Source organism: Medicago truncatula, chromosome 2 (genome assembly GCF_003473485.1).
Source record: "Medicago truncatula cultivar Jemalong A17 chromosome 2, MtrunA17r5.0-ANR, whole genome shotgun sequence".
Lineage (NCBI taxonomy): Eukaryota > Viridiplantae > Streptophyta > Magnoliopsida > Fabales > Fabaceae > Medicago > Medicago truncatula.
Genome location: NC_053043.1, coordinates 18,310,555 through 18,325,878, shown reverse-complemented (window position 1 = coordinate 18,325,878; position 15,324 = coordinate 18,310,555). Strand labels below are relative to the sequence as shown.

The window sequence follows — 15,324 nt, the reverse complement described above, 5'->3', positions numbered from 1 at the left end:
ACCAAAAACTCAAATGTTTATAGAAACGAAATTGAAAAAACGTAAATATCAAAATTTTAAATTTAAAAACAAGATCTTCCTAAGGAAGAGGATGTTTGTAGTGAGAAAAGAAGTGTGAAAAGGGCAAGAGGCGTAGTCGGCAGCATCCAATACAAAACTGGTTTGGTTTCGACACGCACGCACGAGGGTTCAACTTCCTTTTCTGCTAAAAATTCACATGACAAGCCAAGGGGTTGTTCTTCTACTTCTATCTATTTTCACCCACTACCGTTTCAACCATTATATTATTATATTCAATTCAATTCAAGATAATTCATTCATTCATCCACTATCATATTTCTTCCTACACGGACCTTTTCCAATTTCCAAAGTTATCATAAATATATTTGACTTTATCTTTTTTTATATATTACTCCTAGTACACCAACTTAGTGATATTTTTGTCCTCAGTTTAACTTAGTTCGTAATGACAATTATTATATATAAAGTTTAGGATTCGAATCTCGGATATTAAAAAAAAAAAATTAATGACATTTCTCTTTTCATTTTATTACCTTAATTTACATAAATTATAAATATTACTTTTTAAAAAAATTAATTTTGATTTGTAAAAAAGAAATTATGTTTCGATTAAAATTAATTTGGTTTTAATTTAAATTATAGGTATAAATATGTTGCATTTTCATATCGTAATAAATTATACGATCTCTGTCCTTAATTATAAGATCTCCATCCTAAAAAAAAAAGATTTTTTTGAGAATTTTTTTTATCCTTTTTTATAAGAGTCCTTTTTTTTTTCAGGGTTAAAAGTCATTTGTTATTTCCAACTATATTAATTATTTATTTACTTATATACCCATTTTTATTATACATCTTTTTCTTTCAATCAACAATAAATATCACTTTGAAAACATAAACTAACTAACTCTCTTAAATGATAAAATTGTAAAAACAATAGTGATCACAAACAACTTTAATACAAATATTAACTTTCTTAATTATTGTGATATTGACGAAAGGGTCTTGTATACATGGACGAAGATAATATTTTTTTATTCAAAAATCAAATTATTCTTGTATTTTTCAATAACACAAACAATATAATATAAATTCTTATATTATGTTTTTCTATGCAAATTCCTTCGTAGATATAATTGGAAGTTAAAAAAATCAGTATAATCCCTATTTTCTCCTTGAGTCTTGCTAACCAGCGCCTTGGGCATTAATTAAGGAATACTTTAATGAAAAATTTGTCTTGAAAATATAAACTTCTAATTTTATTTTATCAATAATTACACAATTTTTTCAATGCAAACATACTAATTTTAACACTTTAATCAATACTCTTGAATACTCATTAACATTTCCCATTCTCATATATATGGTATAAATATATCAATTACTAATTACATATGTTATAAAAAAAGAAAATGTTAACGAGTGTCCTCGGGACACTCTTTAAATACAATACTACAAGTAGCAAGTATTTATAAAAATGCGTATAATCAATGCATTGGAAATTGAAATATTCTATTTTTTTAAAGAATAATTGCTTGTTTTGGTATGCTTAAAAAGTGTCCCGAAGACACTCGTTAACAAAACCCTATAAAAAAATATTGATTCCCCTAAAAAAACTAATTACACATAAATGTAATATATTTTTTTGATGGCAAAACAAATCCTCGTATTATTGTTGAATATTTTTTTTTACATAAGTACTATTTTTTATTTATTTTTTATCATGTATTTAATTCTCCGAGGAATAAAAAGTACCTGAAAAATAAAAAAGTGGATACCCTAATTCTCTTCTGTTCTCTCCCTCCAAACAAACAAGAGAAGAACCCCTTTTTTCTTGTTTCTTGATGTTTCCCATTCCAAATAATTAAAAGCTTTTAATTTTATACCCTTTTTCGTTTCATTCATATACACGCTTCCATCCTCCTTTTTTTTATCTATCATCATCATCTCAGATTCTCACACCTTTTCTCTTATTCTTCCTTTTTCCTTTCCGTTATTATTTCATCAATTCAAGGTCAGTTTCATCTTTTTCAATTTCCAACCCTAAAATTAGAAACGATCCTTTCAATTTCATCATCTTTTCATTTTCAACGTCTGCTTCAATTCAATTCAATTTTACTTTTTGGGGTTTTACTCTCTTATGTTTTTCAGTTACTGTTGTAGCTTTTTGATGAATCCATGTATGTTATTAGGGCCAAAAATATCAATTTTTATTTTAAATATTTACTTAAGCCTGCGTTTTGAAGCTAAGTTTTATGTACAAGCTTTGAGAGAGATGAAAGGATACAATTTTGTGGGACCCATGTATGCTAGATTCCATTTTTTTCTATGTTTATGAAATCAAATATTAATTTTTGTCTTTTTTTAGTGTGTCTTTAAAAAAAAAATTAATTTTTGAGTGTGACTTGATGAAGTTTTTGATGACTTGTAAGTGTACTTGTTAGGTGTTCTACATAGCTGTCACCATATACTTTACTTTAATTTGTTTTCTTTTGTTTAGTTATTCATAATTGATTTTGGATTGCTTGTACCTTTAATTCTTTCCATAATTTTGTTTTTAATTTAATCTGTTTCCAACAGAAATCGCTTATCTGGATCTGTTTTTTTGTTTTTAATCCGCCAATGTTTGTATCTCTGTAGCACTGACAACTCTGATCAAAGGCATGTCAATGTTCAACACTGACTCATGTGATTATGTTTAATTAATTTATTTTCTTAAATTAGTACCGACATCGATGCATATGTCAGTGTCGTGTCTGGTGTCCGTGTTCATGTCTATGTTTGTGTCAGTGGCTCAGTGCATCATTGGTTAGTATTGTTGTTAATTGTTTATCTGATTCTGTTTGTTTTGTTTAGGTAGGAAAAGATGGCTAAATTAACAAAGGAGGAAGAGATGAGTGGTCCTAGTTGGGGTGCTTCGTTTTTTATGCAGACAACAGAAGATGTGGCTAAAGCTGTTGCTGCTGCTATGAATACTCCACGGCCGTCGGTGATATATTCGTCGAAAAATGAACAGGGTGGCAGTCAACTTCAAAGGCTGCAGAATCAAGTTACCAAAATGATTAAAGGCTTTTCTCGTCCTCCGGAAGTTAAATATGCAAATTACAATCCGGAGATCTTGACAAGTCAGAAGCGTCAATGGGCCGCAAACTTTCATTTGCAGTACAATGTAATGTCTTCCGATTGAATTGTTCATTCCCACCCTTTTGCTTTAAACTAAAATGAAAATTAAGCTGGTTCTCAGCGTAGGATATCTTTTTGAATCCGGACACTTATGTACTCCCTGGTATTTGATTTCTTAGGATCACAGGGCTTGGAAGGAGCCGACAAAGTTGTATGAAAGCATGGTGGTTGTTGGACTTCATCCTAATTGTGACATTCAGGCACTGCAAAGGCAATATTTTGTTAGAAAGTCTGAAGGCTCTGGTAAATTGAGAAGTGCACTTGGTTATCAGAATCAATCCCGTGTCGAGCCCAATGTTGAGCCTCAGGTTATGATCATCGTTGTTATTGTTGTTAGTACTGTTGTATTCATTCTTATTGTGTCTGGTACTAGTACTAATTATATGTTAATACTGTATTACTACTATGACCAGTACAACTTTCGTTGACCACTGTCTTCTAACGTATCAGTATCATGAAAACTCTTTCCAGGTCTTATTCGTTTACCCTCCAGAAAAGCAGCTGCCTCTTAAAGAAAAGGATCTTCTTTCTTTCTGTTTCCCTGGAGGTCTGGAGGTTAGTCTAAGCTTGATGAGCATTTATGTCTACTCATAGTAGTATCCTTTTTACATCATTAGTATTACAATAATCATCATTTGTACCATATTCAGAAGAGTAAGATCAACCCAGATTACCTCTAGCATTGGGAAATTATTTTAGCAAAGTAATATATATGTTATAGCAGATTATCTCTTGGGAAAATACAGCTTTTTGAATATGTTTTTCTCCTCTCAATTTCATATCATGAAAGTTTTCAAGTTTTAGTGTCCGTCTGTCTGGCGGTCTGTCTTTTATTGTAGTTTCTTTCGTTATAAAGGAGTTTGAATTTATTGCTATCATTATTTTGTAAGCAAATAATTTAATTTCTGCCTTCTTGGTATAACTTAAATGCGAAGGCCACGATGCATGGGGTGGGGATAGGGTAGAGTGTAAAGAGAACATCACTTGTTTGCTTAGATTTGGTACCGACTGTCTATCAGTACCTTAACAGTAACTCTTTATCCTAATGCATCATCATGATCATAATTCATATTTCCAGTATTTAAAATTATTGCGTTGATTTTAGTCCAAGCATGTGAATGTAAGTGTGTTGTCTGTAGGAATACATACCTGTTTGCCTTTATATTTATTCATTTTCATGTGAATAACTTCTGTGAAGCTTTTACTTAGGTTTTTTCTTTTTCCTGGATATGATTTCAGGTTAAGGCTGTTGAGAGAACCCCTTCCATGAGTGAACTGAATGAAATTCTTTTCGGACAGGTATTTATGCAATATTATGCTTTCGTAAATATTATTCGTTATGCATACCATTTTGTAGGTCAAAGTTGGATTGATATTTTAATTAGTTAACAAATCCTCTGAAATGATAAATCTCTTTATCAATCTGATAACCTACATCAACAACTTCTTTGTATAAAGACATAGTATAATAGAGTTGTAAACTTATGCACCAACGGCATTTTACTCCTGCGTGCTGCTTAGTTCTTCAAAATGTGAAGAATTTAAATTTTATTCCTTAAAATTGAAGACATATAGTAGTTATTATGCTTACACTGGTTGTCCTTACCTACAAAAAACATGTTTCAGAATCTGGTTCCTAGCCATTTATGCTTTCTTCACTAAAGCTTGCCTTTCTAAAGGCTTTGTAACTGTTTGTGTTGCAACTGGCTTGTTATCACTTGTTTTTGTCACATATTTTGTGATATTTTTTTAACGAAATTTCATATTTTTATATGTTTTAATGCTGATTTATTTGATTAAATTGGAGCCTGGAGGGATATTGTAAGTTTTAAACACTGATAGTCATGTTTGCATATTGATTTTTGCAGGAACACCTTAAACAAAGGGATCTGTCTTTTGTATTTAGGTTACAGGTAACTGAAGAGATCCAATCTATACTTTGTTTCAACTTTCTTACTTTTTCTTGATTTGGATGTTTTTTTATCCAATTGCTTTGGAATAATGGGAAAATACTATTTATCTGCGTTTTCAATATTTTCCTCCTCCAGTGGATTTTTAAAACTATTCTTAACAAATATTATTTTAGAAAATATCTGAAAAGGAGCTATTGGTAAAAATTTATTTAGTCTAACAATGTTGAGAGTGGTTCATAAGTTACCCATTCACTTCTCATCTGTTTAGTTGATCCTTAACTTCAAACTTTTAATATATTGTACTCACTTATAAGCATCCTTTATATAGTTTATTTTCATGTTTTACTCATTCCTGTACTGACTGTATTACATGTTTGTATTACTTTATGCCATAGGGTGCTGATAATTCAACACTTTATGGGTGTTGTGTCTTAGTTGAAGAGCTGGTGCATAAACCCTCAGGGTTACTATCTATGATTTCGGATAAGCAGCCATCCAACTCTTCTTTGAGACGCCATATATTAACCACACAAAGATGTTACTGCATTCTTTCAAGGCTCCCATTTTTTGAGTTGCACTTCAGTGTATTGAACAGGTAGGTATTTTATGATAATAATGTTGATATGTTGGAAATACTTGCAATCTCATTTTCATTTTTTGTATTATGTTTTAGAATATTTGCAATCTCACTGTCATGCATGCTCCAAAGCAGAAGAGTGTCCAATAAACACTTCTGATTTGGTTGGTTATATGAGATTAGACTTTAGTGCTTTCTGAAATCTATATATGCAAGTATTCTGTAATCTGTATGTTTTGTGAAATTGAGCTGTCAGTGTGGTTGCTCAAGTATACTAATACTAATATGAACATTTTCAGTTTCGGAAGGTGACATAAAATGATATCTATATTTCTTAAATCACTAAACCTTGAATCTAGGTTTGAGTCTTGGAAAAAATCATATAATTAACAGTGTTTAAAAGGCATGAAGCTCATATAGTTTGGCTGAAACACAATCTCAATGTACAGTGATATAGTCGGAATGAGAATATTGGTTATAAGTTGTGGGCATTCTCACCTTTCAAGTCAGTTTTGTTGGGTTGAGTTGTGTCTAACACAAATTTTATTATGGGATCATATGTCTATCTTGGATCCATTAGTCCAACCCCTCGGGCCACCTGAGTGACATACCACCTCAGTCACGTTTCATAGGTCCAATATTGGGTGTTAGTGATATGATATGAATAGTGAAAGTGGTCATCTTTTACGTTACAAGCCAGTTTTGTTCAGGGGGTTAGGTCCAACACAAATTTAAGAAAACGCAACATACGTTCTGGAATGAGAAAAGTTTGGCTTTTTTTCATCCAAATTTTAGTTGATTCAAATGATATATTGATTGTAAAGTAATTAATAATACTACAAGCTTATACAAAGCTAAGATTTAGTTCGTTGTTATATAAATTTGGTTGTGTGAAGAGAATGCAAATCATATATTGGCTGTGAAGTAATTGAATGTGGTACAAACTTCCTTGGAGCTAAGGTGTAGGTTGTTGAGACAGAAGTTTTGTTTTTTGCAAGGAGTAAACTTTATTTTGGGTCGAATGTAGGCAAGCCCCGACCTTATATTTGTAGAAAGCTGATTCCATGATCCGGATATTTGACCTTGTAGTCACATGACAGCAACTCCAAACTATTGAATCAGACTCTCCGTTCAATGAAAAATAAAGTGAAATATTTTTTCACTTCTTAGAATTCTGGTGTTATAAAAAGACTGAGCAAGACTTATTACAAAACATTAGAAGAAGCCACTAAAAAAGACATTGCTCTTGCTGATTTTACTAATTTTGGTGTCATAAATAAACTAAGAAAGACCTGGAAAGCATTAGTAGTAGTCATTATTACAGACATTGCTCGAAGTGGTTTTACTGAAAATTTGATTTTTGATAGAGCCTTATGAATTAAGTGATCCATGTTGCAACTTGAAATTGTGGTATAAGGCTTGTTTGTTATTGTTGTTTTTTAGTAGCTACAATGTCATGCTGTTTTGTTAACTGGGTATTTGTCTGATATTTGTATTATGCAAAGACATATGCACATTGTATTGCTATTTTTTAATTTTCAGAATTGTTTGCCTTCCAGCATGTCAGTGTATGCTATAATAATTATACGGCATTCACTCATCTTACTGTGTTGATATCTCTGTAGCATCTTCATGCAAGAAAGGCTGGAGCGGTTGACAAAAAGTGTTGAGTATTTAGATTTAGAATTTGCTGAAGGTAGTTATGAGGAAGAAAACTCAGAAGGAAATTCAGAGTGTGTTTTGGTGAATGATAGACTTGCAGAAGACAAACTTGATGAGAATCCAAGAACTTCTGAATCAAACCTAATAAATTCCCTACCTGAAAACATTGAAGGTGATGGTATTCATCCAGACAAACAAATGATTAATGAGGAGCTGCATACACTTAAGGTGGAAGCAGATGATGACAATATTGTGCCTATTCATCCTGAAACTGATGGAAAGATTGCCAAAGAAGAATCTGGCCCTACAATTGCTGAAGATAATAATACGTATGGTGATGCTTTGGTAGCAAACAAACAGTCAGAAGATAGGCGTTTACCAAATGCCGTTTTGCCCCTCCTGCGGTACTACCAGTATGAAAGCTCCGAATCTTCCTGCAGGTACATGACATTGTGATTGTCCAGTGATATTGCAGTATCTATTTTACCTCCACATGAAATATTGGCGCTTACTGCTTACTATGCCATTACTAATCTCATTAATTATTTTCTTTTGTAATCACAATCACATCTGAAAGTACTAAAAATAAAATCTAGTTTTATACATTAATCTGTTCTATCTGTTGTTTGATGAACTTTCTGTATAGGTTCATATAGTTGTCGCTTTTGCTTATTGATTGACTATATTTTCAAATATGTTAATGGATTTTGTTTTATGCATGTGGGAGGTACAAAGTTGCATTATATATCATTCTTGTTACTTATGCTCTGTGGTGCATTGTCATGCATGCCACATGGAATGACTTGATGTGGTTTAATATAGGATTAACAGAGTCTCTGATTTATGTCAGCTTAGGTGTAGTTTCTCTTTTTCGGGGGTGGTGGGGTGGCTACTCTCTCTAAAGAGAATCACTTATTCTTCTTTTTCTTTATACTTTCTCTCTAATAAACTATCTTTACTATCCAAACAAATTCTATTGTGTTATAATTATTCCTTTCTTCCAAGTGGTTCATCTAAAACGTATAGTCCGGTTTCTGTTTCTTAAAAATTTCACCTTGCAAACATTGAAATCTTAGTGGTGATTTATCATCCATTTCTTAGTAGTGGTGCATTTCAAACATATTGTCTGGTTTATGCAGTTTTCAAGGTTCACCTTGTGAAGATAGGATTTTTAGGAGTGATGCTGATGATACCGAGACAGAGGCCTCATTCTCGGGACAAGAGGATTTGAATGACCTACATGAGATTCTTGAATGGGCCAAGGTTTGTAATTTTTAATACACATAATGTTGTTATTGTCTGGTGTTTTGTTATGATAATTTATTGCTGATATTATTTTACCAATTCACAGGCAAATAATTGTGGACCATTACAAATTATAAGTGAATATTATCGTTTTCGTTGCCCTACAAGGGGATCAACTCTTATCTTTCATCCTTTGGAGCACCTTCATCCCTTGGAATATCACAGGCTAGATGAGAATGATCTTTATCTCTCTGGTTCAACTATTGATTTGAAATCCTGTAGTACGGGTCTGGAATTAGCCGAGGTATGTTGGAATGAATTTTGATTGGACTAAATTACTTGTGTTCTATTTTATTAGTCTTCTGGGCTGTCTTGTTTGATGATTATGGTAAACAAGTACTTCATTTTTGTCTGTTCTTCTCAGGCACAAAACTCTCTTCTGGTTGCAGAGGAGGCAACTGCACTATCTATATGGGCTGTAGCTTGCTTATGTGGTACTTTGAGACTTGAACATGTGAGTTCTGTTTCAGCCAATGATTTTACGAAATCCATTTTCCTTCACCATATGTTTTCATTATGATGCATGTTTCATGATAAATCTGTTGAACTCACGGGTTTTAGATAAAGAAAGGAGAGAAAGAAGTAATACGAAAACTAATCCCCTGAGATAGATTAATAACTATCATAATATCAATAAGATATTTTGTATATATTCTAACACTCTCTCTCAGGCTAAGCTCGCTAAGTTTTAAGCTTGTTACGAATATGCCCTTCGAAATAGAAAAATAACTAAATACCAAGACAAAACTAGTCTGAGAACCGCAACAAAGTAACATGAAAAACAAGCAAACCGAAGCACAAAAATATCTGGATAATGCTAGCAGCAGTTGAATCCTTAACTCGAAGGTATCACAACTTCAAATCAAAGTGCAACGACGTTGTAGCAGCCTGAAGTTTGTAATCAACCGTGGCATGGAAAAACACCAAAAAAAAAACACTACAGTAGAGGGGTTCATGAATTAACCAAAACTAAAACTACCTAGGGTAAACAACACCCTCAAACTAATTGACTTAAAACAGAAGTTGAGGAAGAAATTCAAAACCTTGGCAAGAAACACACAATGTAACGGAGGTTGAGGCAGAGATAGGGAACCTTGACAAGAAACAACCAATGTAACACACAAGGGTGTGTGAATGAATAGAGGCTAAGAAGATGTCAATGAACAACCGAGACCAAAAAGAGGGGTTCAAACAGCCTAAAAGCACCCAAACAGCTGCAAATAAATTGCCAAATGTGGGACCCAGTACCAATAACAAACCAAGGGTTCATGGAGTCAAATGTGGCCAATCCCGCAACGAACGGATGACTTGTGGTGCAACATCCAGAAGCACAAACAACAATGCCGACTTTATTCAACAAAAAAAAAAAAACGCTGACAAGCAGAACAGCAACAAAAAATCAAGTACACAGAAGTACACATAAACACGTAGAACATATGTGCTGCACAAAAACAAGGCAGCAGAAGGAACCTTGTTCAGAACAGATGTTGAAATTGGTTCACGCGTAGGAGTGAGCACAGTCAAATCACATACCAGCGTCGAAGAAGGTTAGAAAAACAGTAAACCCAAAAAACCGAAGAGTGGAAAAACTGAACCAGCATTATAGTTTCACATAATCTAACAACATCTATTGCTTTTGGAGAGTTTAATATCTATTAATAGCTATTGTTTCTAGATCGAAAAGATGTGATATTAGTTATTGATTTAGTCACATATGGCTTATGTTGATCTAGTTGGTCACTAGAGCTGAAATGTAATGATCTGAGCATAACAGTTTCATAATGATTGTCTTCTAGTCTTACAGCTACATGTTGGTCTACAGGTGTTGACATTCTTTGTAGGAGCTCTACTGGAGAAGCAGATAGTAGTTGTCTGTTCTAATTTGGTACGTGTTCCTCAAATTAAGTTACAAATGAGCTTGTGTTGATAATGAACCAAGCTATCCAGTTTTAGGATCTTGAAAGTGTCTTTAACCTTTAGTTTTACAAATTAATCACTTACAATGAATTGTGAAAAGCTATGCTACTCTTGAAACCCAATCATTGTTCATCTCATTTGAATTGTTGATATTTCATCAAAGTTCACGAGGAAATTTTTTTTCTTCTTGTGTGGTCAGGGAATCCTATCTGCGTCAGTTTTATCAGTCATTCCACTAATCCGACCCTACCAATGGCAAAGCCTGCTAATGCCGGTACGATTTCTCTCCCTTCACATTTAAAGTGGATTAATTTTCATATTTCTAATATCTCTTTTCCGCTTCATAGTATTTGACGAGAACATATTTTCCAGGTTTTACCAAATGACATGCTTGACTTTCTGGATGCTCCTGTCCCTTACATAGTGAGTCATATTTAAGTTATTGTATCTGCTTCAAGTTAGGCAATGATTATTTTTTATTATTTACTTTGTCGTATGGATTTAGGTATACTTAAATCCATGTTCAAATTGCTGAATGCATGCTATTTGTACACGGGCAACTGTTACATAGAATACCGAATATATCGCCTTGTAGCTTGTAAAACCCTTAAATTATATTTCATAAATTTCTTAAATTGGAAAATAAAATTAGAATTGTCACTGTTGTGTGTAGTTTTAAATTCCGTTAACTATTGTTATTTTGCCCTTTTCTACTGATAGTACCATTTCTGACATCTGGCTGGTTAAATTAATTCCATAGGTTGGTGTCAGGAACAAGACAAATGAAGTTCAGTCAAAGTTAACCAATGTTATTCTGGTTGATGCCAACAGAAACCAGGTGTGTAATTTTTTCTGCAGTTCTCCAATGCCAGTAAAATCAAGTGAATCCTCCCCTCAACTATACAGTATTTATATAGTGACAATTATGTGCGCAATATTTTCTTTCCTGTTATCATTAATAATATTCATGTTTGCAAATGGACGAAAGCATAACTTCGTAGTAGTATTCATATCACTTGTGATATACATGCATGTTTTACATTCCGTATTTTCCTTAAGAAAACACTATTATCTTTGAGCTATTCTATATCAAAACTAGTACTTGATTCTTTTTCTTCAAGCTTACTTACGTTTGTATGGCTATTGAACTCCACATCATGAACATCTCTAAAGAACATGTTAATCTGAATAGATCTCATTGTTTGTTATGGCAAAATACTAAGGCTCTGTTTGGTAAAAATAACTGATAGCTGATAGCTTTCAGCTGATAAGCTAACTGAAGTGTTTGGTAAAAATAGCGGTTCAACTAGCTGATAAATGTAAAATGACATAAAGGGTATTCTTAATTCATAATAAAAATTATATCATTAATTTAAGTATTTGTAATTTTGTAAACTAATTTTTCTTTAAAAAAATACTTTAAATTTATTAATTTAATATATCCTATGTATTATAAATTAAATTAAATTTTATTTACTAAAATTTTATCTTATATTTATTATCATTTAAGTGTTTCCACTTTATAAAAAAAATAACATTTACCTCAAAAACAAAAAAAAAAGGTAGCACTAATAGAGTAATACTAATAACAGAGAATAAAGAAAATAACACTTACCGCAAAAAAAAAAAAAAGTAACACTAATAGAATAATAGTATTTTGTTTCGTAAAAAAAAAAGAAGGTATATAATTTTTCAAAAAAAAAAAAAAAAAGGTCAGCTGATATATATACAAAAATTGGAATAAAGGGATAATAGTCTTTATTACGTAGCTTATTATAAAAATTATAATGGATAAAAATACAATTTAAATGAAATAATAAGGGTAAAATTGGAAGAAAAAGTGAGAAGCTATAAGCTATAAGCTCAAACGCTACTTGAAATAGCTTATAAGCTCGTGAAATAAGCTATAAGCTCATGGTGAAAAAGTGTTACCAAACAGAGCTTTTTTTGTCAAACGAGCTTATAAGCTATAAGGTAAAAGCTAAAAGCTCCTTTTTGGGGTTAACCAAACAGACCCTAAACTAATGGAAACAAGTTTATTTTTATTTTTATTGTCAATAGGTGAAGTCACCATCACTACCTCAACTGCCAAGACAGAAAGAGCTAATGTCTTCTTTACGCCCTTTTCATTCAACTCTCGTCGGAGAAAGTTACTTGGGTAGGAGAAGGCCAGTGTACGAATGCACTGAAGTGCAGGTGTGCCCTTATTCATTATCTCATCATTATACTTTACTCTCTTATTTCCTCTTTATTGCTCTGCCACTCTCCTGTTTGGCATCTTAAATACGACAGATGCTAGTTACTCTTGGATGTTATATATGACAAGTGATATAGCAGCCATTTTTGAAAGCCTCGTTATTTGTTTTCTTAGTAAGCCGTTATTATAAAATTAAACTAGTTGGTAATAAGTTTGTAGAATATGTGTGAAATTGTTAATATTCTTATCAATATATTGTTTTATATTCTCATGTTTTTCCCCCCACAGGTAGAAGCTGCCAAGGGATTCTTATCAGTGTTGAGGTCTTATTTGGATTCCCTTTGCTGTAACATCCGTTCACATACAATAACCAATGTACAATCGAATGACGATAAGGTCTGTATTTTGTCTCAGCAGTAAAATACGTTAAACATTATTGACAACTATTTTATTTTTCCGTTTGTCTCTACTCTATTGTTTTCACCAATCCGCAAATATGGGTTTAACCAAGGACCAAGTTGGACTTCAATCTGCTGAATCAATTTTTTTGTGCAGTTAAACCCTGTAATTGAGTAGTTAATTTTTAGTGAGCGATTTATTGGTTTTCTTCAAAAAAATATATTGTGCATTTTTCTTAGGCAATGCCTGAGCCTATACTACTGTTATCTTTGTCTCTTTTAGGAAATTATTATTAGCTTTGCCTTTGCTCAAGTGGCAAGTAATGAGAAGATGATCATATAATATAAATTTCGATAAGAAAAAGTGAATATAATTCAAATAAATAATTAAACAAGTTTAACTAAATTTGTGAATTGTACTGATAAGGCATAAGGACATCATCACTTTTGAACATTTACATGTATTGCAACTAAAATATTTTAGAAAGTATTTTAAAGTATGATGGCTTGCTATTCAGGTATCATTGCTTTTGAGGGAGAGTTTCATTGATTCATTCCCTTATCGTGATCGGCCTTTTATGAAGGTATGGGTTTCATTGATTCAAATCTTATTAATACTTGCTTAAATAGTTTAGGCATGCTTGTCTTATGTGTTGTTTAAATGACACACTTTATCATTGCAACATTTTTTTGTTCATGTGTATTATTCGGATTACTAATGCATACTGTTGCTTCTCCTTTGTCGTCTAAACAGCTTTTCGTGGATACACAGCTCTTCTCTGTACACACAGATCTTATTCTCTCTTACTTCCAAAAGGAATAGGGATGAAATGCAAAACATTTTGGGAATATAACTTCCTATGTAAAGCCTGAGCACAAGTTCAGTGTTGTATAATTTCGCTAAATGTGAGCTAAAATTTTGTCCCAAATAGATGTTACGTGAAATTCCATCCGCGTTCGCCCTTTTCTCCTTTAGGGTTTTAGTACAACCTGTACATAGGTAAATGAGAATTCAATCTTAATTAGATTTATAGGGTTTTATTTAATGTAAATGACAAATTTTCATACACATGGAAAATCAATGCTTTATAAGGTGTGGTCAAAGTTATTAAATTATGGCCATGGTGTCTTGAAATTTTACAATGGGAATAACATTGTGGAGTTACTGCAGTGTGTTTTTGTCATAGTTGTTTAATGTCTCTTCAGTAGTAGTGATCCAATATCTAATTTTTATCAATAGAAAAATTTGATATACGCTCCATTACTGAACTTTGGTTGATGATATTCTATTAATTCATGTATTCAGTTTGGAATAAAAAAACATGTTATAACTGTGCTACTCAATAGTTTGGTAATTCTTGAGAGCATGATTATAACACATTTAATCTTATTCATTCAAATTTATTAAATATAATAGTGTTCAGAAATATCAAATGCTAGTTACTAAAGAATTGAAAATCTGTCTCGTGAGCATAGCTCGGTTGGTAGGACAATGTATTATTATATGTAGGGGCCGCTGGAGTTCGAACTCCAAACATCTCATTTATTCACCTTATAAGGTGAATTATAGCCACTAGGCTACCTAACAAAAAAAAAAAATTGAAAATCTAAAAGATGAGAATATAAATATTCGTCATTCCGATAAATGATTCTTTTTATTATTAGACTGGGATGATAATTGATTCTTATTGGCTGTTATAGGGCCTGCTTGTTTCAGATTTTTTTTAAAAAAATCTAGTTTTTTCCTTAAAAAAATAATTTTTGGATGTTTTGTTAGGATTTTTAGAAAAATTATTTATCAAAAAAATATATTTTTACCCTAAAATGAAAAGCTATTAGGATTAACTTTATTTTAATTTTTTTTCAAAAATAAGGAGCTAACACATGTACAAGTTAAAACTCATTTTTTTAAATGAATTTTTATAGGTAGTAGGCAAACAAAAATAACTTTAGATTTTTTTTTTTTAAATCTCAAAAAAAAATCTCTAAATTCATTTAATAGAAAATCAATTTTTTGTTTAAGTTGAAACAAACGCATCCATAAAGTGATTTCAAATTAGAGAATTAACCGCTGTACTATCTCACATAACTATGAATTTTAAACTAAAAGAAAAAGTGTGTATTATTGAAGAGTATTACTAACATTTATGTTGA

The 15,324-nt window shown here is 31.9% G+C and overlaps 1 protein-coding gene across 3 annotated transcripts; it reads left to right on the top strand.

The window, feature by feature from the left end:
• Positions 1–1,779: 1,779 nt before the first annotated feature.
• LOC25486494 (uncharacterized) lies at positions 1,780–14,356 on the top strand. Of its 3 annotated transcripts, none has more exons than XM_013608076.3 (19): positions 1,780–2,032; positions 2,875–3,187; positions 3,321–3,509; positions 3,673–3,756; positions 4,441–4,500; positions 5,070–5,114; positions 5,510–5,709; positions 7,317–7,793; positions 8,493–8,616; positions 8,705–8,902; positions 9,023–9,112; positions 10,481–10,543; positions 10,775–10,849; positions 10,948–10,998; positions 11,336–11,413; positions 12,637–12,771; positions 13,061–13,168; positions 13,689–13,754; positions 13,925–14,356. In XM_013608076.3, the coding sequence occupies exons 2-19, from the start codon at positions 2,885–2,887 to the stop codon at positions 13,991–13,993; spliced, it is 2,415 nt and encodes an 804-aa protein (XP_013463530.1). In that variant the 5' UTR covers positions 1,780–2,032; positions 2,875–2,884; the 3' UTR covers positions 13,994–14,356. The 3 variants fall into 3 exon arrangements, with proteins under 3 accessions (XP_013463530.1, XP_024631977.1, XP_024631976.1); XM_024776209.2 differs by lacking the exon at positions 1,780–2,032 and adding an exon at positions 2,174–2,198; XM_024776208.2 differs by lacking the exon at positions 1,780–2,032 and adding an exon at positions 2,378–2,679.
• Positions 14,357–15,324: the final 968 nt, after the last annotated feature.